A 15,193-nucleotide genomic window follows, 5' to 3' on the forward strand; every position below is an offset into this window, starting at 1 on the left:
CAACATATTACTAGACAGACTTGAAAACTGGGTTGGACTTTCTGGCACAGTACTAAAATGGTTTGAATCCTACTTAAAGGACAGGGACTACTTTGTGTCTATAGGTAATTACACATCTGAGCTGACAGAAAATAACATGTGGAGTTCCCCAAGGCTCCATTCTGGGGCCTCTTTTGTTTAACATTTACATGCTTCCACTGGCTCAGATTCTGAAAAACAACAAAATATGTTACCATAATTATGCAGATGACACACAGATTTACATAACCATTTCACCAGGGGACTATGATCCCATACGGGTGCTGAGTAACTGTATTGAGCAGGTCAACGGCTGGATGTGCCGGAATTTTCTTCAATTGAACAAAGATAAAACTGAAGTTATTGTTTTTGGAGCCAGGGAGGAACGATTGAAAGTCAGTGCTGGACTTCAATCTGTAATGTTAAGAACCACAAATCAAGCCAGAAATCTTGGTGTAGTCATGGACTCAGACCTGAATTTGAGGAGCCACATTAAGACAATTACAAAGTCAGCATACTATCACCTGAAGAATATATCACGGATTAAAGGACTTATGTCTCAGCAAGACCTGGAAAAACTTATCCATGCATTTATCGTCAGTCTACTCCACTACTGTAACCGTGTCCTTACAGGGCTCCCTAAGAAATCCATCAGATTTCAGCTGCAGCTGATTCAGAATGCTGCTGCTCGAGTCCTCACTAAGACCAAAAAGGTGGATCACATCACTCCAGTTCTGAGGTCTTTACATTGGCTTCCTGTATGTCAAAGAATTGATTTCAAAATCCTGCTGTTAGTTTATAAAGCACTAAATGGTTTAGGGCCAAAATACATTTCTGATCTTCTGCTTCGTTACGAACCATCCAGACCTCTCAGGTCGTCTGGGGCAGGTCTGCTTTCTGTCCCCAGAGTCAAAACTAAACAAGGAGAAGCAGCATTCAGTTATTATGCTCCGTATATCTGGAACAAACTCCGAGATAACTGCAGGTCTGCTGAAACTGTCAGTTCTTTTAAATTAAGACTGAAGACTTTCCTTTTTACCATTGCTTTTAATTAAATATTTTACACTGCACTGTAACGTTTATTATTTTAAAATGTGTATTTTTTCAATTTCTCTATTTTGCTTTTACACTTTTTTTCCCTGTTGCTTTTATGTTTTATGTAAAGCACTTTGAATTACCTTGTAGTTGAAATGTGCTATACAAATAAACTTGCCTTGCCTTGCCTTGATGTAAATGAACTGTGCTTTTTTGATCATTATCAAAAGCAGGGGGAAAAAGATCTTTCAATTTGTTTCAGAACATATCCTAAATTTTCTAAAGTTGTTGTTCTTTGGTTACAACAAACATATTCCCCATTATTTCATCTTGTAAAAAATATGCTCTCATTATATTGCTTCAGTTTGTGTGTGGTTTAATACTAAAATGGGGCAGAGAGACTGAGATTAAAGAGTAACTTAACACTACCTGCAAATCTTGTTTTCATTCACCTCCAGGGGTTTGACTTCTCGCCTTCCTGGACCCCAAGACATCACTGCTGGGTGTGGTTACAGGAGCAATAAAGCACACTTGTCAGCCTGCCATTGCAGTGTGACACCGCTTTTCAACGTAGTTTTGAGTTACTCTTTAAAATTATATCTCAAATACCTCCTATTTGCGTGCTATAGTCAAACTTGTGTCCAATGCCTTAGTCTTGTTGTGAATGACACGGGTCATCAAGTATAGTTTATAAAGACCTGTGGGCTGAATGCAGTTCTTTGAAGAAAACATGGGCAAAGGAACAAGAGACAGAGGAAGAATTTGGGTGAAGAATTGAGCTGAGAAACAAGTATTCGATGACAGCCACAAGAGCAAAATGACCCCTGACCCTTCAGCCACAGGCCTGTATGTGCATCCATGTGTGTGTTTGCATGTGCAAGGGAGATGCTTCAGGATACTGAGCCCCCACCCCCAGTGTCTCCAACAAGGAAACTTAGGTGCCCCCTGCCATGGGGCAAAGGTCACGGTATCAAACATCTTTACTTATGGCCATAATATTTATGTTGACTAGACGTTGGCAACTATTATCTTAAAGCTGGTGTAGACAATTTATTATAGAAACATTTTTTTCTTTTGCTTGTTTAAATTCTCTTTACATACTGACAGCAACTAATATTAATAATATACCAAATGCACTGACTGACAAAAATGAAAGACATCCTGTATCTGTGGTTTTCGCAGGACTGTAATAAGACTGATTGAGCTCCAAATGAAATGACTGGCTAGTCTATTTGCCAGCGCGCACTCTGTCTGTGCATTCATTAAGCATGAAAATGTGTTTTAGGGGCGTGGCTTTAGAGGGAGGCCTGAAGGGGGCAGTGTGGGATTTTTTTAGTTGGATACCTTTAAAATCTAGCAGTCTCTTGCTAGTTTCTCCAACGTTGCCTACCCCAGCTTTAACTCTAATCTATTCTTAGGGACATTAAAGCTTTACTCTATACATTTTTTTGCCTGTAGCCTTCAGTCAGTAAAATAAAAATAAACCACTATTGATTAGTCAAACATGTCCTGTAGACGTGCACCCAGGAGGCTACAAGAGACCAGAATTTGGAGATCAGGAAGAGGAACAAACACTATGACATTCATATCTGAGCGCACTTTCTGAAAGTCAGTCTTTTTGGTCCAGAGCTCATCTGTCCAAAGTGGCTGACATGGGGAATTAGGACATATTCTAAACTTTGTGATCTATTCCTAGAGCTCTCCAGAGAGACGTGTGTGTGTGTGTGTGTGTGTGTGTGTGTGTGTGTGTCGTTTCATCTCTGGGATCAGACCTCTTTGCCCTTGCCTGGCCCAGCCCAGTGAAATCTGTCCTAGTTGGACCACTCTGTGGGGCATTAATATTTGAGGGAAACACTCCTTTAAAAGCTCTTTCTGGTACAAAGGAATGAGGAAGTCATAATCCCCTCTACACCACAAAAATAACACAAATGCTGCTAATATCATGCTCACCAAAAGAAAACTCTCTCCATTTTAGATTGGATGCACAAACAGCTGGTAGGTACATTTTCTTTCTTGGGGTCTCCATAGTACCCATTAGGTTCTCACATTCACATGATGTTCACATGAGGTTGGAGTGGCTTTAGGATCCAACTACAAGCTTTTACAACAACTCACCATGTTCAATTTCAACATTTACTTTACATCTAATATCTAATGACAGAATAAAAGTATTTATGAAGTCACTCATTCAAAATCTGAATAATAAATGTGTGTGTATTTAGGTGTGTGTACCGGCTGTGTTGCTGTCTTTCAAATGCTGAGTGAGGATGGGCCAAAAGTAGTGAGGCCTTATGGGTAAGTCCTGCTCCTTCATCATCTTCATCAGCTGTACAGACAAACCTATAAAAAATAAAAATCAATAATTTAGTGAAATAACTTTTCCAGTTTCCAATCACTGCATTGACTAAAATATCTGTCATGAGGTTAATGCATTTATATTGTATTTACAATTCAACAAATGCACATAGATGAGTGTGTGTGTATGGAAACAGTGAATGTAGACATGTCTGTGTGAAAGTGGATGTAAAGGTCTCTCTAAATGAAAGTATGTGCTGTACCAGTCTTCTTGGTCTCCAGAGCGCAGGACAGAGTGAAGCTGAGTGGTGCAGTGTGCAGATTTGCCTCCTGGAGCTCTTTGCAGTAGCGGCCCAACTTATCCAGTGACTGTAGTGCATACACAAAGGAAATCAAAAATCACATTTAAACATAGAGATGAATACTCAACATATACTGCAACTATGTCTTAAAATGAATTTCAGCTAACAGCCAAATGCTGACAGTATCTACTCTTTGAAATACTGTAGAAATTCAGTTTGTGAACATGTGACTGTGTTTGCATAATAAGAGTAGGCTGGGGAAGAAATGGGTGAAGTGTGTTTGTCCATGTACCGTGTCCATGTTGACACAGTGTCTGAGGAAGAAGTTGCCGAGGTTGGGGGAATCGGCACTGAAGCTATCAGACTGCAGAGTGGGGAAAGTCTTCAGGATGTGAAACGCTGTGTTCTCCTGGCCCTGGGTGATGAGGCTCAGACACAAGTTCATGGCATCTACAAGAAGAACAATAATTACTGATTCTGCTCAGCCTCATATCACAGACTCAATACACAGAAGATTTGTTGGGAGTTTATAAATAAGCCATCTGGTCCTTTAGCCTTTTCTCCCTTTTATGGACAATGAATAAATATAGCAAAGGTGTCCTGGCCATTAGCAAACACACTGAAGCTTACAATACATTACATTCACAGAAAAATAAAATAGTTTCTGGGGTATGCTGTATTATGTAATGCTTATTAAATAATAAATATAACTTTTATTCTTATTGTTCTATTTTCAATATATCTTGTATGTTTCTTTTCTATTCTACTTTTATTTAATGTGTATTTTCTTACCTGTTGTGTTGTATCTGGAGCTGCTTTAACAAGTGAATTTACCCAGTGTGGGATCAATAAAGTCTATCTTATCCTATTTAATCTCATAACACAAGCACACAACAAAGGGGATATTCATCATTGTATAACAGCAAAAACAGTTTCAAGTAGTAATAGGGCTTGGCCATTAAAAAATGATGATTATTATCGCGATATAACTTTCCTCAATGACAATATAACAAATGTTTGATTTAATTCATTTGAATCACAAATTAATTAGCACTTAATTTTTCTATTACGATATTTATTCTGTTGAGGAAAAGGCACCTAAAAGATTTCATAATAATTGTTTTGAATGTTCTACCTCAGATTTGAAATGATCCACTGTTTGGCATCAACTGTTTGTCATGTTCTGATCATAAAGAATAGTTTAAAACCACAATTAACTATCTGGTTTCTTCAACTTTCATTTAGGAGCAAAAATAAGGATTTGACATTTATCATGATAATTATCGATATTGAATGATATCAAATATTTTATCGTAGCATTTTTGGATTATCACCCAGCCTTAAGCAGTAGTGTGCATTCTCACCATGTGAAAAATAAAATAAAATAAAGTATATATCAGAGATATAAAATTAAGATTTGTATCCAAACACAACTCTTACTTTAACTTTTAGCTAAAGACTATAGTGATGTGGAAAAACATGAGACACGTGTGCATGTGTACCTGGAACATAACCCCTCTCATGCCTCAAGCGCTCAACCATCTCTGGGACGTGCTGCTGGTGTCCGGCCTTGCCCAGAGTGAAGATGACCTGCATGATGTCCCTGTCCATCAGACTGCAGTCTGCACTCTCTGCTGCCTCCAGAGTCTGACACAGAGAGAGTGAGAGGAGGAAGGAGACAGCGAGGATGAAGACAAAAAGGGAAGAGGTTGTTTGGGAGGAAGGGAAAAGAAAAATCAAGAAGTGGAAGAAGAGGGAATGGGGGGATGATAGGGAGGAAAAGAAGGAATGAAGTAGAGAAGGAGGAGAGATGGAGAAGGGATGAGGAGCGGGAAATGGGAGTAAAGGATAGAGGAGTATTTCAAAAGCCAATTTTTCATTAGATACAATGTGCATCAGCATCGTCTTGACAACCAACTGAATAAACACTCACACCTTTTTCAGACTGTCCAGGTCTCCTTTCTCAGCGTAGGCGTTAAGCAGTGACACATAAGTATCAGGTCCTGGTTCAATTCCTGCTCCCCGCATCACAGTCAGGATGTTCTTTGCACTCTCGATGTCCCTGCACAGTGACACAAGACAGCAGGTTTAGAATCAAATTATTTCAACACAAACGCTTTTTGTGTGCTATTAAATACAGCAACAAAAGAAAAAAAAGCAGGGGCACTCACCCTGCACGAGCATGGCCCGTCACCAAGGAGTTGAAAACAGCCTCAGTGATGGGTAAATCTTTGCTCTTCATGAAACCCAATATAGTGCTGAGGAAGTTAAAAATGGAAAAATCAACAGTTAAATCTAAAAGACTATATTTCTGTTTATAAAAGACTAATAATAGGTACTGGTTGGGAAAAAAATAAATCAAGCAATATATCTCATAATGTAGAAGAATATCAAACACCTAATAAGCTTGAAAGTCAGTTTTTGATAACAGTACAACAATCATCGCTAGCAGCAGATGTCAGAGCCTTTCATCAGATCATGAACTGTGCTGTTGGTTGGTTCACGAGCAGAACAGAAAGCTTGCTCACCTGGCTCCCTCGATATCTCCATTTTGGCAGTAGGCTGCTATGAGTCTCTGGTAGGTAACCTGTGCACAGAAATAATAGGAAATCCAACAGAGTGTGGATCAGCCAGGTGAGGTGCTATTTTTTTAAAGGGATGTGAATAATAAATTAATCTACCAAAATCTTCATGTTATTGTTCCGTTGGCACGGTTGTGGTTGAAAAACAAATTTAACCACATATTTTCCCTGCCATTATTGTACCCTGTACTGCAGTATTTACCCTGTTGGGCTGGACGTTAGCTGCTTCCATCTTGGCCAGGAAGTCAGTTGGGGTGAACTTGAACTCATTCTGCAGGTAAACCTTCAACAAGGCGTTGTAGTGGCTAACATCATACTGTGCACCTGGGGAGGACAATGTGCAAATCTATAACATTAACCTAAATATGACTCCTGATGATCAAATACATGAGGATGAAACCATGGTTAAATACTTTTACAGTTTAGCAGCAGGGACAGCAACATGGCACTTTAGATAATAAGATAAGATAGATAGATAGATAGATGTTGCATTGGTGCAGCTTCTTACCCAACTCCTGCAGCTTCTCCCACACGCGGTGTGCCAGCTCAGTGCGCTCCTCCTGGGGCACCTCTGGCAGCAGGGACCCACAGCTGCGCAGCAGTAACAAGGCCTGGTTTCCACTGGGATAACCTGCAAACAGACAAGAACAGAAGGTGAGGATGGATGTAGAGAAAGAAAGACAACAAAATGGGGAGAGTCAGCTGGTCTAATACAAAGAAATATAAAGCACACAGTTCAATACACTGTATAATATAGCTTTGTTCATGTTCATAAGACAAGTCAACTGTGTCCATCTATATCTGACATTCAACCTTAAAACCCCTGATCACTGTTCTGGATGCCTACCTGTCCTGCAGATATCATGGAAGATGCGGAGCAGCAGGGTTTTGGTGATGCGACCAGTTCTCCTCACAGAGCTGTCCAGCTTGGCCAGAGCCCAGTCAAAATGCTGCGCCTGCTTGGACCGCACCGCACCGCTGGCCTCATCCTTCTGCTCTGAGGCCACAGCGTAGTTACGGACACACCCCACTGCATATGGCCACACACTACTGTGGAGGATTAGATTGTGACAGTAGAGGGCGGACAGAGGAGGATACAGTGAATGATACAAAAGCATAAAAGAGAGTGTGATAACTCCGAAAGGAGAGAAAGGAGAGAGGAGATAGGACAGAGAGAACAATCACAGATTGATACAGTGGTTGCGGACAGCAGCTATCCTACATTGTTTGAATGGCACCGTATGTGTTGAGTGCACAACAATACACGTCAAAAAAACTATAACAACACAGATATATCTCTGGATGTTCTGCCTGCTTAAAAGGCAGTAGTGTTATCAAGAGCAATGACCTTGAGAGAAAAGGCCCCAGTATATGGCTGCTATGCATCATCTTTGACATCAGCAGAGGTCAGTGTTTCTCTAGTTCTTCATGATCAAATGCAACAACTTATGTGAATCTTTAGCTTCAGCATGTCAACGTAAATTGCTCATCTCCAATGATGAGCCTCTTGCTAAAAGCTAGCATGTTAAGCTAATCAAAACTATAGTAGCCTAACAAAGAAGATGACAGCACAGTTTGCTAACAGTTTATCACTGGACTAAGCCGTTGTAATTGGCTTCATTATGAGTCGTGAAATAGACTGTGAGCACACTACTACACAGCATCTGAGCATCACCTTGTGTAAAACCATGGGGGCCATGTTTACTCAACCAGACAGGTGATTACTCAAGTTGTTGACAACTTACTCTAACATAATGCCACATACGTCAACACATTACATTTAATACTGCAGGTCATATTGGTGAGAATACGTGTGTGTGTCTGGCTGTCATTGACCCTCAATGACATCTCTGCTTCACGCGTGGATCACAGCTACACGGGCTAACGGGCTGCGTGATACCTGGGCGCATGTTCCGCAGCATGGCTGATCTGTCTCGGACTAACTCTGGTTCTTCTTCCGCCGAGGGCTCCGCTGTACAGCCGACCGAGCTGCGGCCCGTTTCTTTTGGTCCCTGTGAGCTGAAGCAAGCCCGAAGGCGAAAACTTGAGTATCCGTGCTGATCTCAAGAGCGCAGCCATGTTTTCTAGTTGCACCGTGTGGAAGGGCATCCGCACCACGTGACCGGTTCAAGAAAGCACCGCGAGAGCACAGACGGAGGGCGTGAGTTTATGCTCTGACATACTGGTGCTGTAACTATAACTATCATGGTGTAAAATAGTTTATACGTTTTGGTGAGTCTATTGTAATTCTGTTATAACCTACAAATAGAGCTGACTTTGTATACATGCATAAAGATGAAAAGATAATATCATATATTCTGCATGTAAATATTTATTTTGAGCATTAAAGGTTATTCTTGTAAGTGGTGCAAGCTTTGTCCAAGGCGAACTCCTTGTATGTAAAAATTTACTTGGCATTAAACCTGTTGCTGAATTTAACTGAGAAAACAACACACACTGGGGAAGTAGTTTTTGTCAAACTATATTCTTATTTTATTTAATGTCAACTCAAATATTACATTTTACCTGCAGCTATTTGCTAGTTTTACAGTATTATGTATTTTATCTGTTTATTTTTATCATACTTACTGTAATGGGTTTTTTGTTAAGTGTCTTTTTAGTGTCCTGAAAAGCACTATAGAAATAAAATGTAAGCCTATTATTATGATTATAATTATTATGCAAAATCCCACATACAAAAAAAAATTATATTAATATTCAACTTACACCTAGTCTAACATCTTAAATTTTATAACCAGGTCCAAGAAAAATGTAAGTATCTACATCAGCAAATACACCACTGCTTTTTGTAAATTTATGAATTTATATCCAATTCTCTAGTCTTGTTTGTCATAATCTTAAACTCTAGTTCTGCTTGTTAAACTTTGAAACTACAATTTTAATGTGATGCAAGAAAGCATTACAATATTAAGAACACACTAGTAATGACAGTCATTTCAGTGGTTGAATTTCATATTGAGAGAATATAAATTAGGTTAATATATTTTTATTACAACATGAACTTTTACAAACATTGATACACTTAATTAGTTCAGTTCTTCAATTAACTTACTATTCCCTTTGGTCTTTCCTTTCTTCAAGTTCTCCTCAACCACAGTCTTTGCTTTCTCCATGCTACTCCTTACACTCTCTCTTTTAGTGTGTTCATTCCACAAGTCAATAGCTAGTCTACGAATCTGCTGTGCATTGTCCAACACCCAGGCTTGAAAGAATTCACACTTCTTGCTTGCAAGGAAGTACTTCTGTCTCCTTGTCCCATCCTCGCCTTCTTTTGACAGTGCTGTTCTGGCTCGGGAGAGCAATGAACGAAGCTGACTCAAGGCGGCCAGGCAGTATCCTGTGGCATTCTTTCTGTCTCTGCCGGTCATGATGTGAGCCACGGCTTCAACCGCCCTGGCTGGGGCAAGATGGTCCTCCTTGTCGAGGTAACCTCCACCCAAAATGAGACTTTCTCCACAGTCTAAGGCCTCTTGGACAGAGTTGAACACCCTGCTTGAGTTTAGTGCCTCAGACAGAGCAAGAATCATGTCACAGAACTCAAACATCAGTGAATCAGTGTCACCATTATACAGGCACAGGGTGAAGGTGTAGCCAAAAAGTGCATTGACCAAACCATAGCACACCAGGGGAGATGGATTCGCACACAAGGAACTCAACTTTTGAATTTTGGCAGATATTGGAGGGACACTGGGAACGGATGAATTCTCCTTGCCTTTGCTTGTTTCCTTTCTGTTTCCTTTAATCTTTCTCAGCTTCATAGCTGATTTGCCCCGACTCTGAACCACTTCTTGTGCTGTCTCGGCTATGTTATCAACGTCCCGTTCATCCACAGTTGTTGAATTTTCTCTCTCCAGTTTGCTCACTTCCTCCTCAAGCACCTCCACCAGCGCTCTACCTCCCTCGTCATGCTCCTCCCACCACGGCTTCCACAAGGGAACCAGCCCGCCAAGAGCTCCACCCTTCATCAGACCCATAAACATCTCTTTCTCTTTACTGTTAAGAAGTTCCCACAGCTCCTCTTCAGAAAGTTTGTCAATATCCAGCCCTGAGAGCCGATCAGCCAAGTCCAGCTCTCCTTTTGCACATCCCGCATCCTGATCCACATCTCCAGGCAGCACCTCCCCTCCTCCAACTTCTTCGAGTTTCCTCAAAATAGCCTCAATCTCTGTTTCACTCCCTTCTCCAGACTGTTGAAGCTCTGCTAACCTGGACAGGAGCTCCACAATCCGCACTTTCTCTGCTGCCTCTCCTTCCCCTTCGTCTGTGTCATAGGTCACAATACCCGCTTCTTTTAACAAGCTTTCCATGCCCCCATCTGTCCTTTCCGCCTTTTGTCTGAGTCCCAAAAGAACCTCCTGCATTTTCTTTCTCCCCTCACTTTCTGTTTTCCCCATATCCTTCAGCTCCTGTAGAACAGACTCCTTGTAAAACTCCTCAGAGCACACAGAGTGATCGGGGCTCTGGTAGCAAGCCAAGCCACAGTAATGCAGGTTACATCGAGGGCAGGTGTAACAAGAGGGCTTACATTTACACAGCATGCAGACTGCACTCCTGGTGTTACTAACATCCACTGCAGCCTCTTCCCCTTGTGTCTCGGCTGGCGTGAGAAACTCCTCTTGTGCAGAAGCAGCTCCTCTGGACGGGAGCAAAATCCCATCTCTGTTCACTGTGTCGGCCTCTGTGTCAGTCCACTCCGTCTTCGGGCCGATATCCGTCAGAAGGCTCCTCACAGACGGAGGAAGTCTCCGTCTAATAAATGGATTCATTAGCGGGCAAACTGGACAGATGTTGAATGAAAAAGGAAGAGAAAGTTGTGAGGTCTCAAGTTCAAAAGAGGAAACCTAAGAATCAAACAAATGACATTGATGTTAGTAGGATGTGTGTAATCATTAGTTACGTTACTACCACAAAGTGGATTTGACAGTTTAAGGGGCTAACGTTAGCTAACGTAACGTAGCTTTACCACCGTTATCCGATTGAAAATTACTTTTAAGGTCACCAAGAAGACTTTGCTGGCAACGTTCAGTGTTAATATAACGGCGATAATATCTTAAAGAACAAATTGTACTTACTTTCCAGTTTTTACACCAACGTTTCACGTTTGTTCTGAGAATCATGCAGCCACGTCGCCTTTTGATGACGCAATGGTGACTTAAAGCCACGTTACTGCTTTTGCTGGTGCTACCTCTACAACAACAGCTCCTACTCGTAATAATAATAATAATTTCTCTTTAAATCAGAATCGAATCCACTTTATTGGCTAAGTATAGGTACAAAATGAATAATTAGTACCCACAATACAGGGAACAACAATGGTGAAAAAATAAATGTAAAAATATAGACATCAATAATATGTACACAAGTATGTGAAAGAATACGGCTGTGTATATATAAAAAGCACCAATGACCAATTGAAATGTCTATATAGGCTACAAGTGTTTTTGTAAGTTGTTAACAATACAAATAGCACAAAGAAATAAACGTTTGAAAGATTTGCATGGAGTGGATGATCGTGTACAGTATACGCATGTATACGTCTAAATTATTTTAATGCATATTTTGTAGTAAAATTTTCAGAAGTCAGGGAAATAAAAGTATTTTGTTGACAAAATCACCTTACCTCAAGGTAAATTAAGAAGCTGTTCTGGAGCTTTCAATCATATCACATGATCTTCAGATCAGGAAATATAGATGTTCAAAATGACGTTGTCTTTCACCTTGACTTAACATTGAAGAACCAAACTTAGCTGACATTGTTATTCCGACTTCAGTTTCGAGGTCAAGAATAAATGCTGCAAAGAATTTTATTTGTGAAATGTGAAGTAAGTTACCCAATATGACAAAGTTGTCATAATATGACCACCATCATATATCATTACTTAAAAATATTTAATATAATATCAAAAATGATCATGTAGTCCTTGTAATTTGAAAATTTGAAAGCAAAAACAGGAACCTTTTTTGTTCACACTTCAATATTTTGTTGAAAATAAAGTTTTAGGAATGGCTAAAATATTTATAAGATGTTTTCCAGATAATTTTTCTACAATGTTAACGTGTCTGTTGAACTTAACATATCTCACAAACTAATTTACAGACTCCATCAAGGACAATCCAGGTTAAAAGAACATCTTACAAATACAAAGTCTAATCAGTGTAAAAACAATGCATTGCAATTTGCCGCTTCTTTTACTTTGCCATATAGACTACTTGGTCTTGTCCAGTCCCAAAAATTGAAACGTGTTGTATGTTCATGTTACACCTTGACCATTGCCATTGCTACTTTGTTATTGCATCCATTCAGATTTCTGGAACCTGAAACTGGTTAAATGCTCACTGACTAATATACAGAAAATGTTCTCTTTGTGAACTGCTGACTAACTGACTGAACAAATTTCACATTTGTTCCACAAGGTCCTACTAGTGGCACTGCCCACATAAGTGATTGCATTGGCTTGATCCCAAAACTGAGCAAATCCTTAGACTACCCTGGCAACTAAATGACTGAACAAGCTGAGGGCTGTTTCACAAAATCAGAATTTAGAAATCCAGGATAAGAGATCAAGCTAGGCTTGAACCAGTGTGATCAGTGGATCCTGGCTTTATCAGTTTCACAAAGGCCAAACCAGGCTCAAAAGGTGCGACTATGTCAAGCCAGGTGTAAGTAATTCAGATAAATGGGTGTCAATAGCTTTCTTCAACAGACCACACGGTCGATCACAGACTCAATGATGCTGAAATGGAAAAGACGTGTGCAGCATACTTAATTCGCTGTTACTCACTGTAGTAACTAAGTATTGTATTTCTTTGATGAAAAAATGCACATAATATAATAAAATAAGTAAAGAAACATTTCTGCAGTATTAAAACAGAGAGAAAAAACGTGGCAGACAATAGAGGTCCGACTTAATAAGTAATTAGCTAAAAGTATCACTGCTCCTAACTGAAATTGTCATAATTATAACGTTACCATGAATGGTAATGTTATGTCATACCTTAAAAGTGAGCAGTGGACGTTAATAAGTCAGTCAGCAAAGTAGTAAGTATTAATTACAACCACTAATCAACATCTATTCAATTCAATTTTATTTATATAGTGGCAGTTCACAACAAAAGTACTTATTTTCTTCATAGTATTACCCATTTTACCCTATTTTGAAATAATATTCAATGCTGAGATATATGAGTGGGGAGCCTGGCGGTCCTCCCCCAAATGTTTTTGAGCATTAAACACTTAATTTTCTGACGTCTGACAAAAGACTGTATCATATCTGTAACTTCACCCTGAGACTATAATCCTACAGTCTGACAGCCAGTCTGCCAATGTAGTAAGTATAAGGTGAACAATTCCTGCTGTGCTAATTGATATGTATGCACACTTTGTAACCGTGTTACTTTTTCTTTTATTTATCATTTATTCTTTACAAGTGCTTTTATTTCACATAAACCTACTCGCTGATGCTCATTGTGTGCAAAGTATAATACTGAAAAATATGCAAAACACATAGGCCTACATAAGAACATGGAATGACTGAAAAAAACACTTTGGTTTCTGATCGGCGTGACCGCTGACTGAACAGATAAGGCACCAGGATTAAATAAACCTGGTGATTTAATCTGTGCAGCTAGCCTGCTCCAGACCAGGCTAGCTGCACAGATTAAATCGCCATGGTAATTTATGTGCTACTGCTTTCGTGAAACTGAGTCAAGGCTTAATTCAGCCAGGATATCTGGAAATTCCCGGCTTAATCCGCTATCCTGGTTTTGTGAAACAGCCCTCTGTTGTTATGAAGAAAAGTTGTGATGTTATTTTAGTGAAGCCCCTCTGTTGTTGGAAAGCAGCCAGACAGATCTGATTGACTCATCACAAGCATGTTAGGATGTCACATGTAACTGTCCCTGCATCTAACTTTCTGTCAATCTGTGTGTGCATCATGTATGTCTGTCTATTTGTGTGTCTTCCTGCCTGTGCTGTGTGTCTACATCTCCCGTGGGGCTGTTTGCTATGAGGTGATTGTCTCCTGCAGGGGGTCAAGCATGGTAAAGGTCATGCAGGTGGGGAGTTGTCAAATGGCTGTCCACCCCTCACTGGGCCAAGGGGTTCCCGTGCCGCCTGTCAGAGCCCGTGGGGAAAGGGGGAGGATGAGGGGGGTCTGAGGTCGACGTGTGCCATGCTGTCTTGGCCCCGCCCCTGGCTGCCGTGCCAGCAGTCCTGGGTAGGTTGCTGCCTCCTCGAGTCTCCTTTATTCTTCACTGGCATGTCCTGTGACATGTTAGTACCACCAACACTAAATCCACAAGCTTACTGACTGTTACATTAGTGATACGTAGTAATACAGAATGTCATCCAGGTTAGCTTTTTGTCCTTTTTGCATGAGTCTTGGCACAGGTATGGTATTTTTGCTTTTAGTTGGCAGTATAACCACAGACAGGCAACCCTACGAATACACATTGATTAGGGCCTCTGTGATGTAAATTAATATGCAGACAAGGTAGAAGATTTTATATAATGATATTAGTCAGACACAAGAAAACATCTATAATGCGTATGAAATCATCTCATATACAGTATAGTGTATGTGGAGATCCGTCCGTGCCTTTATGCCAAACTACACTAATTGCGTGGGTCATGAAAGATTTCACTTAAAAATGGGATTATAGTGCAAGAAAATGTAAAAAAAATAAATAAATAAAATAAAAGCACAGTATAAACACACAAGCTCACACACATCCATCTGTCTCCCACAGTGTCACACCACTGTCTCCCACCAGCTGTCAGGGAACAGCCTCTGCCTCTTGGGCATGTACAGCCCTGGTATGTCTGGAGCTGTGTATTGTATAGCAGCAGGGCATACATATATATATATATATATATGTGTGTGTGTGTGTGTGTGTGTGTGTGTGTGTGTGTGTGTGTCTTTATGTGTGTGGGGGAGTCTG

The 15,193-nt window shown here is 40.3% G+C and overlaps 2 protein-coding genes across 4 annotated transcripts in view; both read right to left on the reverse strand.

Moving 5' to 3' along the window:
- Positions 1–8,359, reverse strand: part of lrpprc (leucine-rich pentatricopeptide repeat containing) — an 88,299-nt gene extending 79,940 nt beyond the window's left edge. Inside the window, exons 1-11 of the mRNA XM_046070022.1 lie at positions 8,133–8,359; positions 7,080–7,282; positions 6,741–6,863; positions 6,435–6,556; positions 6,179–6,237; positions 5,822–5,908; positions 5,586–5,712; positions 5,153–5,297; positions 3,943–4,100; positions 3,612–3,717; positions 3,286–3,393 (exon numbers count right to left, since the gene is read on the reverse strand). Coding sequence (XP_045925978.1) covers positions 3,286–3,393; positions 3,612–3,717; positions 3,943–4,100; positions 5,153–5,297; positions 5,586–5,712; positions 5,822–5,908; positions 6,179–6,237; positions 6,435–6,556; positions 6,741–6,863; positions 7,080–7,282; positions 8,133–8,341 — 1,447 coding nt within the window. The 5' untranslated portion in view covers positions 8,342–8,359. The remainder of the gene's footprint in view (positions 1–3,285; positions 3,394–3,611; positions 3,718–3,942; positions 4,101–5,152; positions 5,298–5,585; positions 5,713–5,821; positions 5,909–6,178; positions 6,238–6,434; positions 6,557–6,740; positions 6,864–7,079; positions 7,283–8,132) is intronic.
- An 864-nt stretch (positions 8,360–9,223) lies between these two features.
- Positions 9,224–11,445, reverse strand: znhit2 (zinc finger, HIT-type containing 2). 3 transcript variants are annotated; one of them, XM_046070686.1, is made up of 3 exons: positions 11,326–11,445; positions 10,160–11,094; positions 9,224–10,126 (listed from the first exon to the last, which is right to left on the reverse strand). In XM_046070686.1, exons 1-3 carry the CDS (start codon positions 11,368–11,370, stop codon positions 9,280–9,282), a joined length of 1,827 nt encoding a protein of 608 aa, XP_045926642.1. In that variant the 5' UTR covers positions 11,371–11,445; the 3' UTR covers positions 9,224–9,279. The 3 variants fall into 3 exon arrangements, with proteins under 3 accessions (XP_045926642.1, XP_045926641.1, XP_045926643.1); XM_046070685.1 differs by having other exon boundaries at positions 9,224–11,094; XM_046070687.1 differs by having other exon boundaries at positions 9,224–11,030; positions 11,326–11,433.
- Between the last annotated feature and the right edge of the window lie 3,748 nt (positions 11,446–15,193).

Source organism: Micropterus dolomieu, linkage group LG15, assembly GCF_021292245.1.
Source record: "Micropterus dolomieu isolate WLL.071019.BEF.003 ecotype Adirondacks linkage group LG15, ASM2129224v1, whole genome shotgun sequence".
Taxonomy (NCBI): Eukaryota; Metazoa; Chordata; class Actinopteri; order Centrarchiformes; family Centrarchidae; genus Micropterus; species Micropterus dolomieu.

Bases quoted from the DNA above. Each gene is read 5' to 3' on its own strand.
- znhit2 (XM_046070685.1), bottom strand. From the start codon at position 11,370: ATGATTCTCAGAACAAACGTGAAACGTTGGTGTAAAAACTGGAAA. The intron at 11,095-11,325 runs GTAAGTACAATT...TTTGATTCTTAG, and splicing joins GTTGGTGTAAAAACTGGAAA to GTTTCCTCTTTTGAACTTGA.